Raw genomic sequence first — 18,921 nt, forward strand, 5'->3', positions numbered from 1 at the left:
CCCGCCTCGCGACTCTGCCGCGCGGGGACTACGCGCACCGCGGCGGGGAGGAGGCGAAAAAGTTTCTTTTGCGGGCAAGAAGGGGCTTCGGCGTGACGACGCTGCTGCGGCTGCAGCTCCGGCGCGATTGGCGGTTCCTTCTGGTTTCCCTCCTGTTGTTGCCCGGGGCATGAAAGGGCTTCGCTGCTGAGAGTGAAAGAAGGCGTTTACCGGGGAACGCGTGGCGCGCAGGCGTCGCTGTCGGCTGGAAGTTTGTGCCGGCCCGAGTGCGCACCGTTTGCGGAGCGCGGGGAGAGCGACAGGCCGCGGGACCGTGATGGGGGCGCAAAGGCTCCGTGCGCCCGCGGCGGCGCTGGGGCTGCTGCTGTGCGCGGTGCTCGGGCGCGCGGGCCCGGCCGAGGGCAGCCGCCGTGGGGCCCTCGGGCAGCAGCACTCCGGGGCTGCCGCCGAGCGCCCGTGCCCCGCTCCCTGCCGCTGCCTCGGGGACCTGCTGGACTGCAGTCGCCAGCGGCTGGCGCGCCTTCCCGAGCCGCTCCCCGCCTGGCTCGCTCGCCTGTAAGTATTCGTCCCGCGGACGGAGCGGACCCGTCCTCTCGAAATTCGGCAAAACCGCAGCCGGCGAGGGCCCGGTTGCTTGGGGCTCCGCGCGCAGCGCCTTCTTCCAGGGCAGCTCCCGCTGGCCCACGCTGCCTGCCGCGCTCCGTGGGGGTGGGGAAGGCACTTAGGAACCTCAGCCTCCTTCCGCCGGGGCTTGCGGGCCGCGCAGGTGGGCGCTTGGCTCCCCCCACCCCCACCCTGGCTGAAGATGGGCAAGGGGAGGGAGCCACTGACACTTAAGGGGCCAGTATCGCCGTCCTGCGTCTTGAGTTAGCCAAGGGGTTTCAAATGCGCTCTCCTACCAGGCCCGGGCGGGAGAAGTGGCAACCTGCGGACGACAGGAGTTTGCAGTTTCCCTTGCGTTTATAACCCTGTGGCTCAACTTTACTTTCTAACCGCTTGGCCCCTTTTCCTCTTCCAGATCGGTAGTTGAACGCGCGCCTTTTACTTGGGAAGCCCCCGCAGCAGAGTTTGATCACTGTCCAAGCTGTGTTAGGCATACTTTTGTTGTTCTCCCCCCCTGGTTCGCCTTAACAGACCATAAATTCCCTTCCTCGACCAAATCGTAGCACATCCTCGTTTCTGTAAGAAGTTGGTTGGTAACACTGATCAGTAGACATGGAAAGGGAGGAACTAGATTTTTCAGAACGAAGGGTGTGATTGCTGTAACTTCTCAACATGCCCAGACGGTTTAGGGGAGAGCGCTGGGTGTTATGCAAGTTTTTGGATTTTAGCAGTGAAGTCTGAAAACCTGAAATCACTGCCAGCAATGGGGAAGAGCAAGAAGAAAATGTGATTTAGTTTTGGAAATGCTTGTCCTTTCCAAATGTCATCTCTCTATTCTCTCCCAGCCCGTTTTGTTAAAAGTGGAGGACTGCTATGAAATGTAAGCATTCAAAACTTGTATTTTTTTTTTTTTTAAAGGAGTTGTCCTGTTTAAGAGAAATGAAAGTGCTGTTCATAGTTAATCTTAGATTTGGGCCTACCAGACTTGCAATGGAAATTCTAAATTCTTAAACAATTCTGATAGACTATCCTAACGTTCTGGTAATAGTGGTAGAAGGTTTAGTCAGACAGTTTAAGAAATTTTGCTTTTAAATCTTGGTTCTAATCTAAATCCTTTTATTTGTGAATTGCAGAATTGTTGACCATAAACAGCATAGTTTTTCTGTGTGTTTTTAATAAGCTTTAGTTCAATAAAAACGTAGAATTAAAGAGTATTGGGTTGATATTTAATGCCTTATCATGGGACGTGTTTTATAGTGGTTTTTATTACAACCGAAAAAGGAGATAAGGGCTTTAAACTAAACCAGGAAGACTTTCAATTAGTTGTGGCTAATTCTGTTCAATTGCCTCTTGTGGAGGTCATGCTGCCTTGTTCATGAAATGTGAATGGCTCTATTGACAACATATGGAACTGAACATTTGAATGACTGGCGGTGAACACCTATGAACGAAAAGGGATGAAAATGAGAAAATGAATACAGTGACTCCTGGGGTGTGTTTAGAAATGCTTAGATTATTCACCAAATCTAATTTATACTCAGTTTCTCAATGTCAGGTGGCCTATTGGATCGTGCTAGTGTAATCTATTTTTTGTGAATTTGGATGCCCTTAAAAAAATGAACTGTCTTGCCCTTGATTAGAAGTAGAGTTGAATCAAAACGGGTTCGATACCTATTTAAATATTGTCTTAAAAGTAGCTGACCTAATTAGGATTTTGTTTTGCAGGTAATTTGGTGGCACACTGAAAACAAATTACAGTTTATTTGGTTAGCACAGTCTTTAATTACATTTCCGCCAGTAGTAAATTGTCTCAATACAAGTCCACATTCCTTAAACGTATGTGAAAATAAGTTCCACTTGTATAAATAAGCACTGGGTCTGTTGTCAGAAACCCCGCTGTGATCACTCATTGGACAGCTCTGTCATTTTTGTACTTCTTTGACTTTTAACCATCTTTGAAGGTGTCAGCAAACCATGTGGTCCAAATTCTTTATTGTAAATATTTCTTTTGTTTGTGCCTAAAGCTCTAGAGGTCTCCTCTCTCCACCTTTGAAAGAAGCAGAAAAACACGTGGAATAGAGTTTTACCTTCTCTGTTACTGGGTGGTTTGTAATAGGAATAAGGCTCTGCTACTTAAATTTTACATAATTAGAAAAGCTCTTAAGTAGACTGTTTCAGAATTCAGAAATAAGTGAAAATGCATGTTTTTCTTCCCCTTTAGGTAATTAAAATAGCAAAAGTTTGTCTTTGGACTAGTTTACTAAAGGACTATTCAGAAAAAGTTTAGTGTCTATCTTTTGCTTCATTTGTTGGATTTGCAAGTTAAAAATTATCTATATATGTGTATGTATTTTTTCCACTTTATTCAGTTGTAATTTATTGCCATAGGAGCCCCATGTATGAAAAGTAGAATAGTTTGAGCTGTAAAATAAAAGTAATAATACCCTATTCAGTTCTGCTTTCAAAAAGTAACCTCATACTTTAATGAAAGTGCTCCTTAAAACAGTAATTATTTGAAGCCTTGCTTACAACTGCATTTAAAGGGAGACTTGAATTTACATCTAGAGTTTGTGCTTACAGAGTTCTGAGCCTAAAGAGAAGTGCTTGTTAGAATGTTATTTAGTCAAAGGAGGGAAAAGTTGCTCAATTGCCCATGAGAGCTTCAAGTATTATTAAATTCTCACAAAAATTTCAGAATTATTTATCACATAGAAATGTTTGGGTTCTCAACAGAGCTCAAACGAAAAGTCTTAGAGGTAGTTTCTGCTGGTGTGACTTCTTTAGTATGGATCTGTTATAAATCTTCTGGTCAGTACCAGAATTGGAGGTGGGGTGGGGGTAATAGTCATGGTTTTCACAGCTGCTTTTCTATATTTTCCAGACTAAAACTTGAACATAGCAGGCTGATTTATGAGTCACTTTGGATCAGTGTCTTAAAACAGCTACAGCCTGGCTTTTTGTTTTTCAGCTTTCCAGATTTCTGCTGAATTAGCAGCTCTGTAGGCCCCAGTGGGATTGATTAAGAAGCTGTGCTGGATTTGCATTTTAAAGTTTGACTTGGAAGTCAGATTTCCAAATGTTAAAAGGAAGAAAATGATAGCTGAACCCAAATGTTGTAAATTAATTACTTTTATATATCTTTATTAACTTGCTAATATGCAGGAAGAGAGACTTCTCTCTACCATGTAGAAAGAGTTTGATTTTCAAGTATTTGGCCAGCTGAATGTTGGGTAAATAGTGAACACCGCCATACCTTACCACCTTTCCCATTTATTAACCTCAGTACAAAAAAGTTTTTAAAAAAGTTTCCTGGTGAGGATGCTCATTCATGGGACTCTAAAAATGAAGAATCTACTTTCCTTATTGAATGTTTTATGTTCTGGGTTTAAGAAAACATTGGCATTGTACAACTTGAATCTCTTTTTAATGGGCTAGCCATAAAAACAATATAAAGAAGATTTAGGAAAATGTGACATCCTTTAACTGGAAAGTAATCATTTCTGAAATGTAAACTATATTAAACCTAAATTTAGGTATATTAAAAGTTTCATGGTTTTAAGTATTTAGCAGTAAAAGTCATTTGAGGGGTGATTTTTTTTTCTCCCACATATAATGTGGTTTTAATGGTACGCAAAACTCAGCAATGGAAGTGTGTTGCAATAACTGAAATATTTAAGGTTGCCAGCCCCTGCTTCTGGGTTAGAAATGAATAATCTCCAGCATGTGCACTGTTCTCTGAAGGCAGTTTCTCATTTTAAAGATCTTTTGTCCCATTGCTGGTTGAAAAAATATTTAAGTACTCAATCTCATTTCTTACAGGATTGCCCTGTGAAATAATCTTTAAAATGAAGTGGAGAGTACGGTTTTAGGTTTTTTGATCAAAAGAAAATCACCTGTATGAAATGTAAATGCCAGATTGGTTCCCCCTTTCCTTTTAAACTTGAAACGATAGGGATGCAGTTTTACGCTGGTTCAGTGTTCTTTAGTTAAGCGAGTCCAAATGAGACTTTGTGTTGACTCAGGCTACCTCCCAGGTGAGGGACTCTTTTCCTTGGTTGTTTTTTAAACCATGTGGGAAATCTGTGACTGTCTGGGGTGCTAAAAGCACACAGGTTTTGTTTGAATGCTAACGTGAGTTGTTGGGCTCACAGTTTCCTTGATGAACTCCAGATGGACGTGAGCTGGGCTCCCAGGGAAAGTGTCTGGCTCCAGCCAGCATGGTGAGCATGCACGGCGGTGGTTGTAATTGCAGGATTTTTATAGTTTAAAGACTGTGCCAGATTTTTTTTTTTTCATGTTATAACTCTACCAGAACAGATCTACTCATGTCTGTTACTGTCTGGTAGGTCTTTAGGCAAACATATTTCAAATAAAACCTTTGTAGATTTGTTTTTTAGGTGAAATAGAGAAATCCAGGTTTATTCTCAAAACAAAAACTCAAAAGACTGAAAGGACCTCTCATTTCTAATTGTTTACTCACCACTGAGTAACATGTGTTTCTCTGGATGTGATTTTTCTCCCTTTTTATTTATTTATGGGGGGGAGCATACTTATGCATATAATAAATGGTTCATGCTTTTCTCCAATCAAATTCGGTTATCTAAAACTGTGGTTATCTTAAAGTCTTCATTTTAAACACTGAAAGAATTCATTTAGTAAGGGTTAGTTAACTTCTTTTGGCGGGATGCTTTGAGCCATACTGTTTGTTAGCCTGGGTTTTAATAGCTGTTCAGCCATTTCATTTTCATTACAACATTTTGAAGGCACATAGTCAGTGTATTGACACATATAATTAAGCATATTTGCTGGATTTTTCCCCATATTTTGAATCTTAAATGCCAATTCCTAGCCCAGAATATTATGTATGTAGGAATTTGTTGTTGTTTTAAATAGTAATGATGTCTTATGGAAATTATTACTAAGTTAGATTGAGTCTTTGAGTAAGAAGCACATTTATTTCAGTGATTAAAATCTGTTCACAGATTTCTGTACAATCTGCTTAACTTTGTGTTAGATAGTTGTTGTGGTTTAAATTATATGTTATATTACCAGATACTGGGATTTGGGGAATTCAAGAAAGCAGAGGGTTGAGGTTATTTTCTACCCTCTCAACACACACACACGCACACATACACACATGCACGTGCACAATGATACCTTCAATGATTTGGTGGCTTAACCCACAGAAACAAATATGTATGAAAAGCAATGTCCATTCTGTTTGAATGTAAGAAGGACATTGATGCTTAATTTTGTGATAATAAAAAGGTTTCTTTAGAGGCTTTCATTTCAGCAACCTGCCTAATTAGCCACCTTTCATTAGCCATGATGTCATCATATCAAGTTGGGAGTGGGGAGATGGAAGGAGATGGGAGGGTGAAGCAAAACTACAGTTCACAAAAGCTCTGTTCACCATGTGCCAAGAAACATCTCTTAAAACGTTTGTGGGCTTAAAGCATTTGAATCTGCCAGCCTCCTAAACTAATTTTGTCCTCAGAGTTTGTATTTTTCATCTTGGCCTTTTGGTTGCCATCTAGTTTGTGGACAGAATGGACCAGTTATTTCTCCTGTTGTCACCAGTGTTGATAGAGATGTTTCATAAGCCCATTCTGTCTTGCATATCATTAAGCATGATCAGTGATTTTTTAGAAACGACTTATAATTTCATTTTTGTTTTCTTGTAGGGACTTAAGTCACAACAGATTATCTTTCATCAAGGCAAGTTCCATGAGCCACCTTCAAAGCCTTCGAGAAGTGTGAGTCTTACTTTTCTATTTGAGGATTGAATAAAATATATTACCCCTCGTGCTATTTAACTGTAAAGAACATTTGGATAAATTGTTTAAAACTTAACTTTGGAGGTATTTTATAAATAATTTATAAAATTTTTACCTCTATGAGTTACAAATTACCTAATCAGCTTTTTTTTTTTTATTTTTTGCATTTATAGGAAACTGAGCAATAATGAATTGGAGAGCATTCCAGATCTGGGACCAGTCTCAGCAAATATTACACTTCTCTCTTTGTAAGTGAATATTAACAGAATTTTGCATATGTGCTTTCAGGGACCATGAGCAGTAGTAGTTCCATATGGACTAGCATAAAGATCTTACAAGCAAAATTTGAATACTTCCTTCAGGATATAGTAAAGAAGGGCTCTTCAAGTTGGTTAACTTGTTTTTCAGCCTCTAACTCTGTCACCACTAAATTTTAAGTATCCTTATAACAACATGCTTTATACTTTGCTGTCATTGCCTAACTGGTCTCCAAGATTCAAAGAAGCCACCTTTACCCCACAGAGGTGTGTATTTGATTATATTCTGTAAACTAGAACCTTAATTCTGTAATTGCTCAGTGGTTGGCATAGGATATTTGTATTGCACATTACATAGTTCTTGTGGAAAATGATCAGAGTTGTTTTGTGAGGAGAAATGAGAGTTGGTAATAAAGCCATTAGAGTATCGTCTTTTGAGTGTGGCACCTACAGTGGAAATCAGGATTCAGAAACATCAACTCAAAATATCAACTTATACAGTTAAAATGAAATATGTGATTAAAGTCAGAAATATCATTGCATGTTATTTTACAAAAATGAGTTTTCAAATACAATGAAAATTGTGTTGTTTTCTATAATTTTAGGGCAGATAACATATTTGTATTCATGCATTGAGATAGATTTTGTAAAATAATTTTGGCTTTCAGCATTTAAAGGTAGCATTTAGAATACCTGGGGTTTTTCTAAAATTAGGTAACTTACCATCTTAATCTTGAATAATTAAAAAATATATTTAAGCCACTGAAGTTGAAAATGTTTTTCTCTTGTAAACAACTTAAGAAAAAAACATCATTGTTAGTTGCTAATGGGAAAGGTGTCGGGAGAGTTGAAATTATACAGTAAATTTCAGGAAAGATGTTCAATTAATTAAAGTGATCACTACTTAATTGCTTACATCTGGTGATTTACAGAGGTTTGTTTTTACTGAGAGTCCAGGTCACTTAAGTCACGAGTGCAGCCGCTGTGTCTGCTTTCTTCTGTTTGAATAAGAACTAAGTGACATTTGATACTGATGTGGTTTTTCCAAAGATCAGAAACAGAAGGGAATGAAAGAAGACGCAGTTGGTATTTAACAAATAAACACTGAATCTAAAAAATATTTTTATGCTAGCATTGATACCTATTTTCTTTGTCATTCACGATTGTTTAAAATTTTGGAGTCTAAATGGAGAACTGGTTTTGGTATCTTAAACATCTCTAGCTATTCTTGTTTGACCAATGGGATCTTCTGTAAACCCACTTTGCCCTGCTGTTCTTGCCTTGTGTATTGGCAGATTCTGTCAGCAAGTTTAAGAGAACCTCGGGCACGACACGCTTCATGGCTGAGAGAGGGTCTGCAGTGCAGTTTCGCAGTCTGGGAAGGGTGAAGAAAACAGTCTATTCTTTGGCGTGGTATAGAACTTGTGAGGAAGTTAGAAAATTCTATTGGAAATAAATAACCTAGTGATTGTACTCTTTAAAGCTATAACTTACAATTAGAAAGCTAGAATGACATCTGGAAAGTTGAAAACCTTCAAAATTTGAGCTCTTCTCCATATTGTTTCTGTTTGTGTTTCACTTTATTGAGTGCTGTGTGTCAGGTCTGCCAGAATAATCTCACTTTCTTTCCCCTTAATTTATTGCAGTGATTGCTTTGTTGTTTATTTCATAGAACGATACATAGACTCTATGAAGAGTAATTTATGTGATGGGCCTGCTATTCAATATAGAGAGTGAAAAATTGTTTTCATACCTGTGAAATATTTTTTAAAAGTACCTCTCTGGTTGTTTTCTTATACAAATGCTTTGTTTTCTCCTGCAGGCTCCTTTGAATATTACCGTACACAATCATTAGTTCTAAAGCATTGTTAATTTCTGTGTTGTATAGGGTAGATCATTTTCTTTTCTATAGAAGCACTGAAAAATAATCAGAGCTAAAAATCAGTACTGAAATACATTCCTGAAATTTCAAAAAAAAAATTGTTAAACCACATAACATGAGTCAGATTAGAAACTTGCTGTAGCAACCACAGTTAAATCCCATATCTTTCAAAGTAGTTCTCAGAACTACTTGTACTTGACTTTTGTGTTATAAAGTGTTTTTGTTTTGTTTTGGTTTGTTTGACATTTTGTAGAGAAAAACATTTTTCTGGGTCATTTGCACCAGTTAAATAATTTGAAAACTTGTGTTAAAGAAAAGGAAAACTTAGTTGGAGTCATATGTGTGAGTGTTAATATCAGTGCTCCATACTGTGGCTGCTCTGTGTCGTTGGGACCCTTCCCACTGGAGGGGCTGGATGCAGGGAAGACTGTACCTGGTGAGACCTTCCTCTTTTCATAGCTACAGGAGACAGGAGCCTAGTATTGGGTCAAATGGCACGCTGTGTCCAGAAATGAATTCAGTTAGGGACCGGGTCTGATAATGTCAAGGAAGCCTGGTAAAAATGCTGGACACTTGGTAGGATGGTTAGATGAGCATTGACTGTGACTGTCCCAATTAACAAAGCTTATCTCTCACCTTTTAGGGATCTTTTAGAAGATAAAAGACTTGAAAAGACCTGCTTTCCTTTGAATCCCCTACAAAGATAGCTCAGAAGTCAGCTGGCGTGCTAGGAGCAAGACGTGTGTGTGTGTGTGTGTGTGTGTGTGTGTGTGTGTGTGTGTGTGTGTGTGTGTGTGTGTGTGTGTGTGTGTGTGTGTGTGTGTGTGTGTGTGTGTGTGTGTGTGTGTGTGTGTGTGTGTTTTATTTTTCTCTCACAATACTCTAGTTGTGGCAGAACAGTATATTTTAGGAGAAAAAATGGAATAATCTTTCGAATGAACATATCATGTAGTAAACCTCTGTTGACCTGGCATAAGTCAGTTGATTTTACCTGATGTGCTAGTCCTGGCTTCCTGTGAGGAAAGTTTGAATCTGTAAGTTATGCAACATTATTGTTGAATAAAAAAGGTTTTATTGGTTGTTAAATAGAGCTAGTTGGGTCTTAGTCTTGACACTGACGGTTTATATAGTATTTCCCAACATGCAGATACTTGTGTGGTGTCCTGGAGTTGAAAAGTGTTAGGTCAGTGGCTGTCAAAGAGGCACCTAGAGTACTTCCTAAAAATGCAAGTTTCCTGATCCCATCCCTAGAGATTCTAAATTAATGAGTATGGGTGGGGCCCAGAAGTATCCATTTTAACAAATCTACTCTGCTAACTCTGATCAAATATTGCATAAATATCTCTGATATTACTGATGGGGTCTGTATCATAATCAAATAAGTCTTTTTCTTTATTTCTTTTCTCAAAGTTAGAGCATTTCTTCCATGTCCATTATTTTCTTTGTGGCCTGTCATTGTCATCCTTCCAGAGAGGTTATTATAAATATTGATTACCTTTGTGGTAGGACTCCAGAGCATGTGCTCTACCAATAGAAAGTTATTGAAGAGATTTAAGTCAGAGTGAGATGAGCAGATTTGCTATTTCAAAATGTCACTCTGGCTTTAGTGTAGAGAATGGCCTAGAGGTGGCAGGAGGGTGGTTAGAAGGGGCAGATAATTAGACCACTGCAGTAGTCTAGGAGTGATGGTGGCCAGTCTGTCAGTAGAACAGTGGTCAGATGGCTTGGAATTAACTGCTGGCTCAACTCTTTGCTAAGTTTGTGACCTTGGGCAAGCTACAGTCTCTTTCCTCTCTCTAAAATGAGAATAATAATAGTGCCTATATCACAAGGTTATTGTAAGGATTTGGGGAGAGAATACAGGTAAAGCTGTCAGGCATACACTGAGTGCCCAATGAATGTGAGCCATAAAGGTGACAATGATGGTTGATTCACCTAAAGTTTATTGAATACCTACTGTGTTCCAGTCTCTGTTTTAAGTGCTATGGACATAGCAGTGAAAAATCAGACAAAAACACCCTCTTATCATGAAGCTTCCATTCGAGGGGAAAGAAAAAAAATAAGTAAACTTTAAAAGAAAAGCTAACTTCAGTTCATGATAAATGCTGTGAAGGAAAAGAAATGAGGAGAGGGGTTAGAGAGCTCTGGTTGTCCTTTCATGGTCAGGGAATGCAAAGGTTTACCAAATCCTACTATGTTCTGGGTACTGTTCTGGAGTCAGGATTCAGCAATGAACAAAACAGACAAAAATCCCTGCCCTCGTAGAGCTGACCTTCTCACAGAAGGAGAAAGACACAAAAATAAATAAATGTGAGATGTAGTCAGAAGGTGGTAAGTGCTGGGGAGAAAATCAAAGCAGGGAAGACATACAAGGAGTGCCTGTGGTCAAAGAGGGGTTCTGCAGTTTTAAATGGAGACACAGGGAGGGCTCACTGGGAAGATGGTACTTGAATTAGAGCCCGAAAGTGAGGGAGGGGAGTCGTGTGCTTCTGGGGGTATGGAGTTATCTCCTCTAAGCCTCTCCTGCCCTGTCCAGGCCCATCTTGCCCTGTTAACAGTAATGAAATGATTTTGTTTGTATTTTTCTCCTCTACTGTGTTTTGAGGCCTCTGTGGCTGGCTTTTCTTTCCCCCAGCATTTAATGCAGGTATGTGGCATATAGTTAGTGCCTAATTAATGTATGAATTAAGGAATGTTTATGGAATGGCCACATGCTGTTATCATAATTCAGTCAGATTTCCTCCTATATACTTAGTCTAAACCAGTGGCTAAGGATTTACAGTGGAAACAGCATAACTAGGTTTTAGTTAACTTATGTTCACTATGCATGCTTGATAAAATAATAATCATAACAACAGGAATTATTATAGCAACAACAGAGTCACTGAGGGTAACTCTGGTGGGCAGAGAGACAGATTTTCACAGTCCCTGTGTCCTTCACACTTGTGAACTGTTTCATCAGGTCCCAAATTAAAAATTCAAATTAGACAGGACCCCCCCCCCCCCAATACCGTTGATCCATTCCAACGCAGAGGGAAAACTAGCTGCGTTGGATTCATTGAGAAAGAGGGAAAATGTCTGCATGAAGTGCTTTGCTGGTGTTATAGGGGATCTTCAAGGGCGTATTGGCGATAGGTGGTTCCACACCCATCTGCTGGTCTTGGACCCCAATGCCATCACATTGCCTTTCCTCCCATATAGGAGATGCTTTGGGGGTGCAGGAAAGTACGAGAGTCTTGCTTCTCTGTGGGGTCTTATGCTGACGGTACACTACAGCGAACAGTGTGGGGACTGGTAGGGAGCAATGACAGTTCATGTGGTGATAGCTATAGTTACTATAGAAGGCCGAGAAGGATGGCAACTCTCCTTTCTAACAGTTTTGAAACTCCAAGTACAGCATGTGTAGTCTCTAATGGCATTTGTCACACATCTCATTCCAGGATAGGACTCATGTCTCACTGAACAGCAGCCAGTACAGTCTCAGGCACATAGAAGGCACTCATTAAGAATCTCAGTGGAAGTGCGATTACCGACCCTTGTGCAATAGGAGAGAGACCCGAGGTGGGAATTGGGGACATAGGTTTTTGTCTTGTCTCACACTAATGACCGGTCTGACCCTAGGCAGACTTCATTAACTCTTCTTTGTTTATCTGTAAAAACAGTCTAAGATGCCTGCCCATCTATCTCCTGTGGTTCCGGTAAAGGATCAAATGGCATAAAGTACATGAAAGGGCTCTGCAAAGTGTGAGCAGCAACAGCTGCCGCTGTTGCAGTTGCGGTGGGCTTGGCAGAAGAGCAAAGACCTGAGGCAGAGGGCCCAAGTGCATTCTTGAACGGGAGGGTCACAAGAGGAAGGTGGGATTTAGAACCATTATCGCAGCAGCAATAGATGAGGGAGAGAGAAGGCACTTTGTACCTGGGGTGAATTATCAGAAAAACATTTGCTCTCTAAAAAGCTTCCAAAAAAATTGGTGAGCACTCAGTTATAATTAATAACTGAACAACATTTGTAGCCTGAGGGCTTGCATATCTGTAAAGTGAATTTAAATCCATTCACAATACCCAACAACAGTGCCTACTATGTGCTAAGTTTGAGGGAACAAAGAAAAATAGGACTTGGCCTCTGCTCTCAAGGTGATCGGCAGAATGGGGCAGAGAGTAAAGACATAGTCCAAGTAGGGAGATGCCCAGGATGGTGCAGCATGCCTGGGGCTGTGCCTGTGCATAGGTTTCAGAATGTGTAGAGCGTGAGGGTAAGTGAGGTCAAGAGAAGGAAGGAAACTTGAGTAAGTTGGTAGGGATCAGCTCAGGAAGCTTCTTCTATGCTTAGGTGGTCTGCAGGTTTGGAGGGAGTCACTGAAGCCTCTTTCTTTATTTCTCTATTTTTTTCAATTTAAGCAGGGGAATAAAATGATTGCAATTCAGTTAAGCATAGAATTTGCTTTCCTTCTTTTTTTCAAATAGCCATTAGACAATGTTCATTTTCAAAAGCAAGTGCCATACAGACAAATAAATAATGTGGCCTTGAAAATTAACAATTATGACTTGCCAAATCCCTGTTATCCATAGATCCCTGGACCTGTTCTTTGCTCTAATCCCTGCTGTGTATTAGGGACACATCTTTTTTTCCCACAATGGGAAATTGGCCATGGAGTTGGAGTCAAATGAACATTATCTTCTGGATGATAGATAGGATAGAGTTGAACTAGTGATTAGAAATTCTGCAGTATTCTGTTATATATATTCTGAACCCAGCACCATATTAAGGTGGAAATTTCATCCATAAGCACACATTTATTACTACATTCCAAAAATCAGACCTAAAAAATCAGTTTGGGAGACGCTATTTCAAGAGACTGTTGCTTGGTTGCATGGCACAGAGTTTATTTAAATAATTTATCCAAATAAATTTATAACTTTAAAAACAGTGTTGATATTTTAATAGGTTCATTGCTCAGAAATAAAGTTGTGTATATGAAAGGTGAGTATTATATACATTTTCAAGTTTTGATGTATCTGAGTGATTTTGTAACCATATGGACTATGTGGTAAAGTTCAAATAGTTTTTAGATATTTTTTTTCTTTTTTTAACCAAAACCTTTATAAGTCAATATTTGAAAAGAGGTCACCAGTTTGTCATATTAATTAAGAAAGTTGGAGAGCTGCTTTTGCAAAAATTAGAACTTAAGTTTCTGAGGGAATTGGAGAACTTTATGTTGATTAAGTAGACATAAACTGTTAACCCATCCTTACCTGCATTTGGGCACAGAAAAACCCGTAGAATTTGACCACCTCAGATGCAAAATTCATTTTAAAATGCGTGCTGTCCTGGTGTGGCTGAAAGAGCTATCGTCTTCTTCACATGTAAAGGACACTGCCGCAGAGGGCTACAACCCTCACCAGTACATGCAAGCCTGATATTATTGTGTTTAATGGAAATAAGTGCATGGAGCTCAAGTCTTACAAAATGAACACATAAACATCTTAATGCAATAAGTTGTATTTGTTTACTGGGTTTTAAAATGTTTACATATGTCTTGTACATAAAAGAGAATTTACTATACACAGAGCTGTATTTGTGACAAACACTCTGTTTTTCTTCACATTTAATCATAAACTGGTCCCCAGGATACGAGCTTGCTAGGTTTCTGAGTTCTCAATTTAGAGTGACTATTTGAAACATAAATGTGTGATCATTATAGGGCTTTTTAAACCCTTCAGTCGTTCCCCATTGTACTTCAGTCAAGAGCAAAATCCTTCTCAAGACATACAATACTCTGTGTGGTCTATGTCCTCTTTTCCTACTGAGCGTTGTCTGGAATCATTCCCCAGTTCCAGGAATGTACCAGGTTGTTTCTGCCCAGGTTTGTTTGCATATACTCTTACCCCTGCCTTGAATACTCACCCAACCCCCACTCTTTCTAAATCAGACTTAGATTTCCCCTTATACATTTTTATATCTCCTCTATTACAGTGTCGACTTTATTATTCATATAAGTAATCACATTTTTTAGTTGTGTATTTGTGATTCTTTAATGTCTATTTCTCCCACCAGAATGATACTTCACAAAAGCTGAGATCATGTCCGTTTTTGTCCCCACTGTAACCTGCTGTATATAGCACAGTGCCTGGCACATGGTAGATACTCAGCATATTTGTTAGATGAATGAATGAATGGATGGCTTAGACCAAGTTAATATATATTTAACTTTTCAGATCCTACTTCTCCATATACACATAAAATTGTTTTCATTTGTAAAACTTGGTTTTTCCGAGGTAACAAAAGTTTTAGATTTGATTAGAGTGACCCACTAGTTTCTTGAAGCCCATAAAATTGACCCAGACTTTACCTTCCAGTGTAGCTTGCCACAAAAAAATTCCTGTATTGCCAGTACTTATCCTGAATCTGTACTACTTTCCCATTCCCCTCCTCCCCCAACTATGTTGTAGCCATTTTGATTGCTGCTTTAAAGTGTCAGGTACAACTTCTACCAAGAGACTGCTGTATGCTGAATGAGTCTTGTTCTGCCAAGACAGACAAAACAATAAAGTTACAGCCAATTGCTTTTCATAATTAGGGTGACAAGATTCAGCATGTGTCTCTATCCTGGCTTAGTTCCTTTGCTTCCTTCACTTCCTTATTTTAGTTTCCCTGCTATCTTCCTTAGGCAGGAGTTTCAGAGCTCAAGTTTGGTAGATAGACCAAAACAACGAAGCAGTTCTAACCCATAATACCTCTTCTTTCTTTGCCTGAAAGTTGTTCAAGTACTAAATTCAAAACATGAAAGGAAAGGCAATTATAAATATAAACACCTCCTCTCTAGCACATAGAATCACCTGCCTGGCTGTTTCCCTCCCTCTCCATCTAGCTTTAGCCAGCCAGTGGAGCAGACTCTAGAGTGAGTCTGAAGGCAAAATGAAATATTAAGGTAATATTCATGCTGCATAGGATAAATATGGTATACATCTTTGGACTGTCAGTTTTACTATGTATGAGCAATATTAACTATTTTTATAACAAAACACATTTATTATGGAATCGAATCAAAATGAGCATACTTTTTTTTGTTATTAGAAAAGATAAGATGCTTTCTAATGTAGTCACTGATTGCTGTATAATTTCCAAACAAGGTATTGGCCTAGGACAAAGGGTACTACTATTGAAAGATGAATGGATATTTATAGACTCAAGGAAGTATTAGTCAAGTAATTGTGTAAATCACTCGTCTTATTTTCCTCAAGCTTTTCTTGCCTTTCTTAGCACAATTCGCATGTAATTATTAAAGAAAAAGTGAAAAGAATTAGAAATAGCTTGCTATATTACATGGGGGTATTTCAAAAAGTTCATGAAAAGATTCATATTGTCTTTTAATTCTATTTTCCACACTTTGAAATACATTCATATTATATCGTTATATAACTGATTATAACCCATTTTTTTTGTTAGTTTTGAGTGTCTGTGCACAATCCTAGTAACTTGGATTTGGAAGAAGCATTTTTCTCTATGGCAAAATGTGCTGAGGAGACCAACTTCATTCTATTTTCTGGTTCTATTTTCTGCATAGTAATACTTCCAAGTCTTAAAAATATAAGATTTTCTTAAAGCCTTCTCTTCTCCTGGCTCAAATTCTTACTCCCATTTCTTACATTCTGCAATGATGGAAACATTCTTACTCTGTCCACAGTGGTAGCCACTGGACACATGAATATTGAACACTTGAAATGTGGCTAGTGTGACTGAGGAATTGAATTTTTAGTTTAATTTTATTTAGATTGAAATGGTCACTCATAGCCAGTAGCTGTTGTACTGGACAGTGCGGGTGTAGACCCTTAAAGTCCTCCCCTCACACACTGCATAGCATGACAGTATAATATACCATGCCCAAAACAAGATATTTGAGGTAGGGTCTGACTTAAACAGAATATAGTAGGACTATCTCTCTTGACCAGAATATTGGACTTCAGTGAACCTTAACATTGTATTAGTATTTTAAGCACCATGTTGTATTTTGACTCACATTGAGTTTATGGTCAGCTGGGATTCCTAAGTCTCTTGTCATTTTCATAAGACTTGCTTTCAAACAGGCCTTGTAAAAATGCTTGATTAAAACACTGCCTTATCCCAGCTCAATTCTTTTCTTGCGTCTAGACCATCATATTAGTACTTTGAGAGATTTGGGATCATGAAGGAGTTTGGGTGTGTTGTCACCTCCAAAACTCATGTGGAAATCTGATCCCCAATGTGGCAGTGTTGGAAACTGATTGAGTCATGAGGGCAGATCTCTCATGACTGGATTAATGTTCTCCCTGGGGGTGAGGGTCCTGAGTGAGATCTCGTTCTATTAGTTCCTGGGAGAGCTGGTTGTTTAATAGACCCTGGCACCTTCTCTCTCTCTCTCTCTCTTGCTTCCTCTCGTATGTGATCTGCTTGTACCCGCTGGCTGCCTGTCACTTTCCTCCATGAGTAGAAGCAGCCCGAGGCCCATGCCAGATGCAGCTGTCCCAGAATCATAAGCCAAATAAACCTCTGTTCTTTATAAATTACCCAGTCTCAGGTATTTCTGTTATAGCAACACAGAACGGACTAATACGGATCATGATTCGTCTGTAACTAAAAGATGAGTTATGCTTTTAGTTCTGTGGCATTTGTGCTTGATTATTCACATCTGTATCTATGTTCATGCAAAATGTTGACAGCACAGGCCATAGGCAGGCCCAGTAGCAACCACTAGCAGCTTCCCTAAAGGTGGATGCAGGTCTGTGATTAAAGAGAAGGGACGTGAACGCATCTGCCTGTATGATCAGCATCCCCACATTTTCTGTCTTATTCACAAGAACAAGTTCAATACTTGGGTGAAATCATGATATCTTGTGTCTGTGATGTTCCTGGTCTATTGGCCTATTCCATATCAGAAAATAAAATGAAAATAACTTAGCCTTATGTATTCACACAGAATTAATTGTCCGTATGGTAACTTTATTAACTTGGGATTCAGAATACTGATGCAGTATTTTTCTAGTTTGTACTATCATCAATAAGTGAAAATTCTTTACGTAGGCTAATTTTTTTTGTTAAAATATCTTATACAAACCTACATTGAATGATTTTTCAGTAAAAAAATAATTATAATAAGTTTTTTAAGGGAATGTTTTGTTTAATTGGGATTTTAGAGAAAAACTGGTTTTATTTGTTGATGGAATTTCTGTTGAAGTCTTCCTATTAAATATGGCGGATTGAGTGTGTTCACTTTGCTCCTTCCCAAAACCCTCTTAAAATGAAAGTAAAGGTATAAAAAGAGTGCATACCGACAGGAACAAAGAGAAAATAGAATATAAAAAGAGGATATAGTCCAAGTGAAAGATACCATAAACATTTTGCAAGCAAATGGATAGATTGTAACTGACTTAAAAGAGGGGAAAGTGGAGTTGCCCCTCAAAACAGCAATTTTGTGTGTGTGTACGCTGCAGAACTTCATGGATTTAAAACCTATAAAGATAGGGGTGCCTAGTAGGTCTGAAAACGAGATTGGCTAAAACTCTTTTATAAGAAACAATCAGACTTCCAGCTTCTCTCCCCCAAAACGCAAAGCCTAGTGACTGCCCTCCCCCTTACACAGAATACTGGAAGTTTACTTTGTGGAGAGCTTAAACAGAAAGTCTCTGGAATTTAAGACACAGGCCCAGCTGTGCAGGGTTGGGTATTGAGGGCACGATCTTCTGAAATCAAGGAAATTAAATCTGAACACTGAAGGTGATATACCCTCCTTTCAGCTTATTTCCGTTAGCCTTCCCAGAAGGTAGCAGCAACATTTACATGCATCAAACTGGAGATTGGAGGGTTTCAGAGATGAGACCCACAGAAACTGACATGGAGCCATCCCATCATAAAATAGGTTCTCCCAGTCACCTGTGCTGAGACTCACCATTCTACAAGCCTGTTCCACTCACAGCCCTCCATAGGCTTCTAGTGCTGCTTTTTATTAAACATGAATGAATAGCAAGTGATCACCAGACTTTTGAAGAAGTTTCTAACAATAAAGTCAGAGTCTGAAACAATTGGGAGAAGGTAACTGGAGACAATGGAGGGAGAAGGGAACTTCAGAATAAATCTAATATCTTTAGAGAGAAAAGAGAAGATGCTATGTCCACAAAACCAGAAAAGCATGCTGAAGAACATAAGAAAAAGGAATATTCAGAAAATAAATTTTAAAATGGAAGTTAAAAATATAACAGCAGACACTTTCAAAAGGCAATAGAAATATTGGGAGAAAGTTGAAGAACTCTCAGAAAGAAGAACCAAAAGACAAAGGGATGGAAAACAGGAGAGGGAAAAAAAAAAAAAAAAAAGCGGGAAAATAGATCAGCTAGGAAGTCTAATGCCTCTCTAATTGGAATTCCACAA

General features: G+C 39.2%; 1 protein-coding gene across 1 annotated transcript in view; it reads left to right on the forward strand.

Moving 5' to 3' along the window:
• The first annotated feature begins 316 nt into the window (after positions 1-316).
• LRIG3 (leucine rich repeats and immunoglobulin like domains 3) overlaps positions 317-18,921 on the forward strand; it is a 44,182-nt gene continuing 25,577 nt past the window's right edge. Inside the window, exons 1-3 of the mRNA XM_063075545.1 lie at positions 317-555; positions 6,288-6,359; positions 6,554-6,628. Coding sequence (XP_062931615.1) covers positions 317-555; positions 6,288-6,359; positions 6,554-6,628 — 386 coding nt within the window. The remainder of the gene's footprint in view (positions 556-6,287; positions 6,360-6,553; positions 6,629-18,921) is intronic.

Source organism: Cynocephalus volans, chromosome 12, assembly GCF_027409185.1.
Source record: "Cynocephalus volans isolate mCynVol1 chromosome 12, mCynVol1.pri, whole genome shotgun sequence".
NCBI classification, from domain to species: domain Eukaryota; kingdom Metazoa; phylum Chordata; class Mammalia; order Dermoptera; family Cynocephalidae; genus Cynocephalus; species Cynocephalus volans.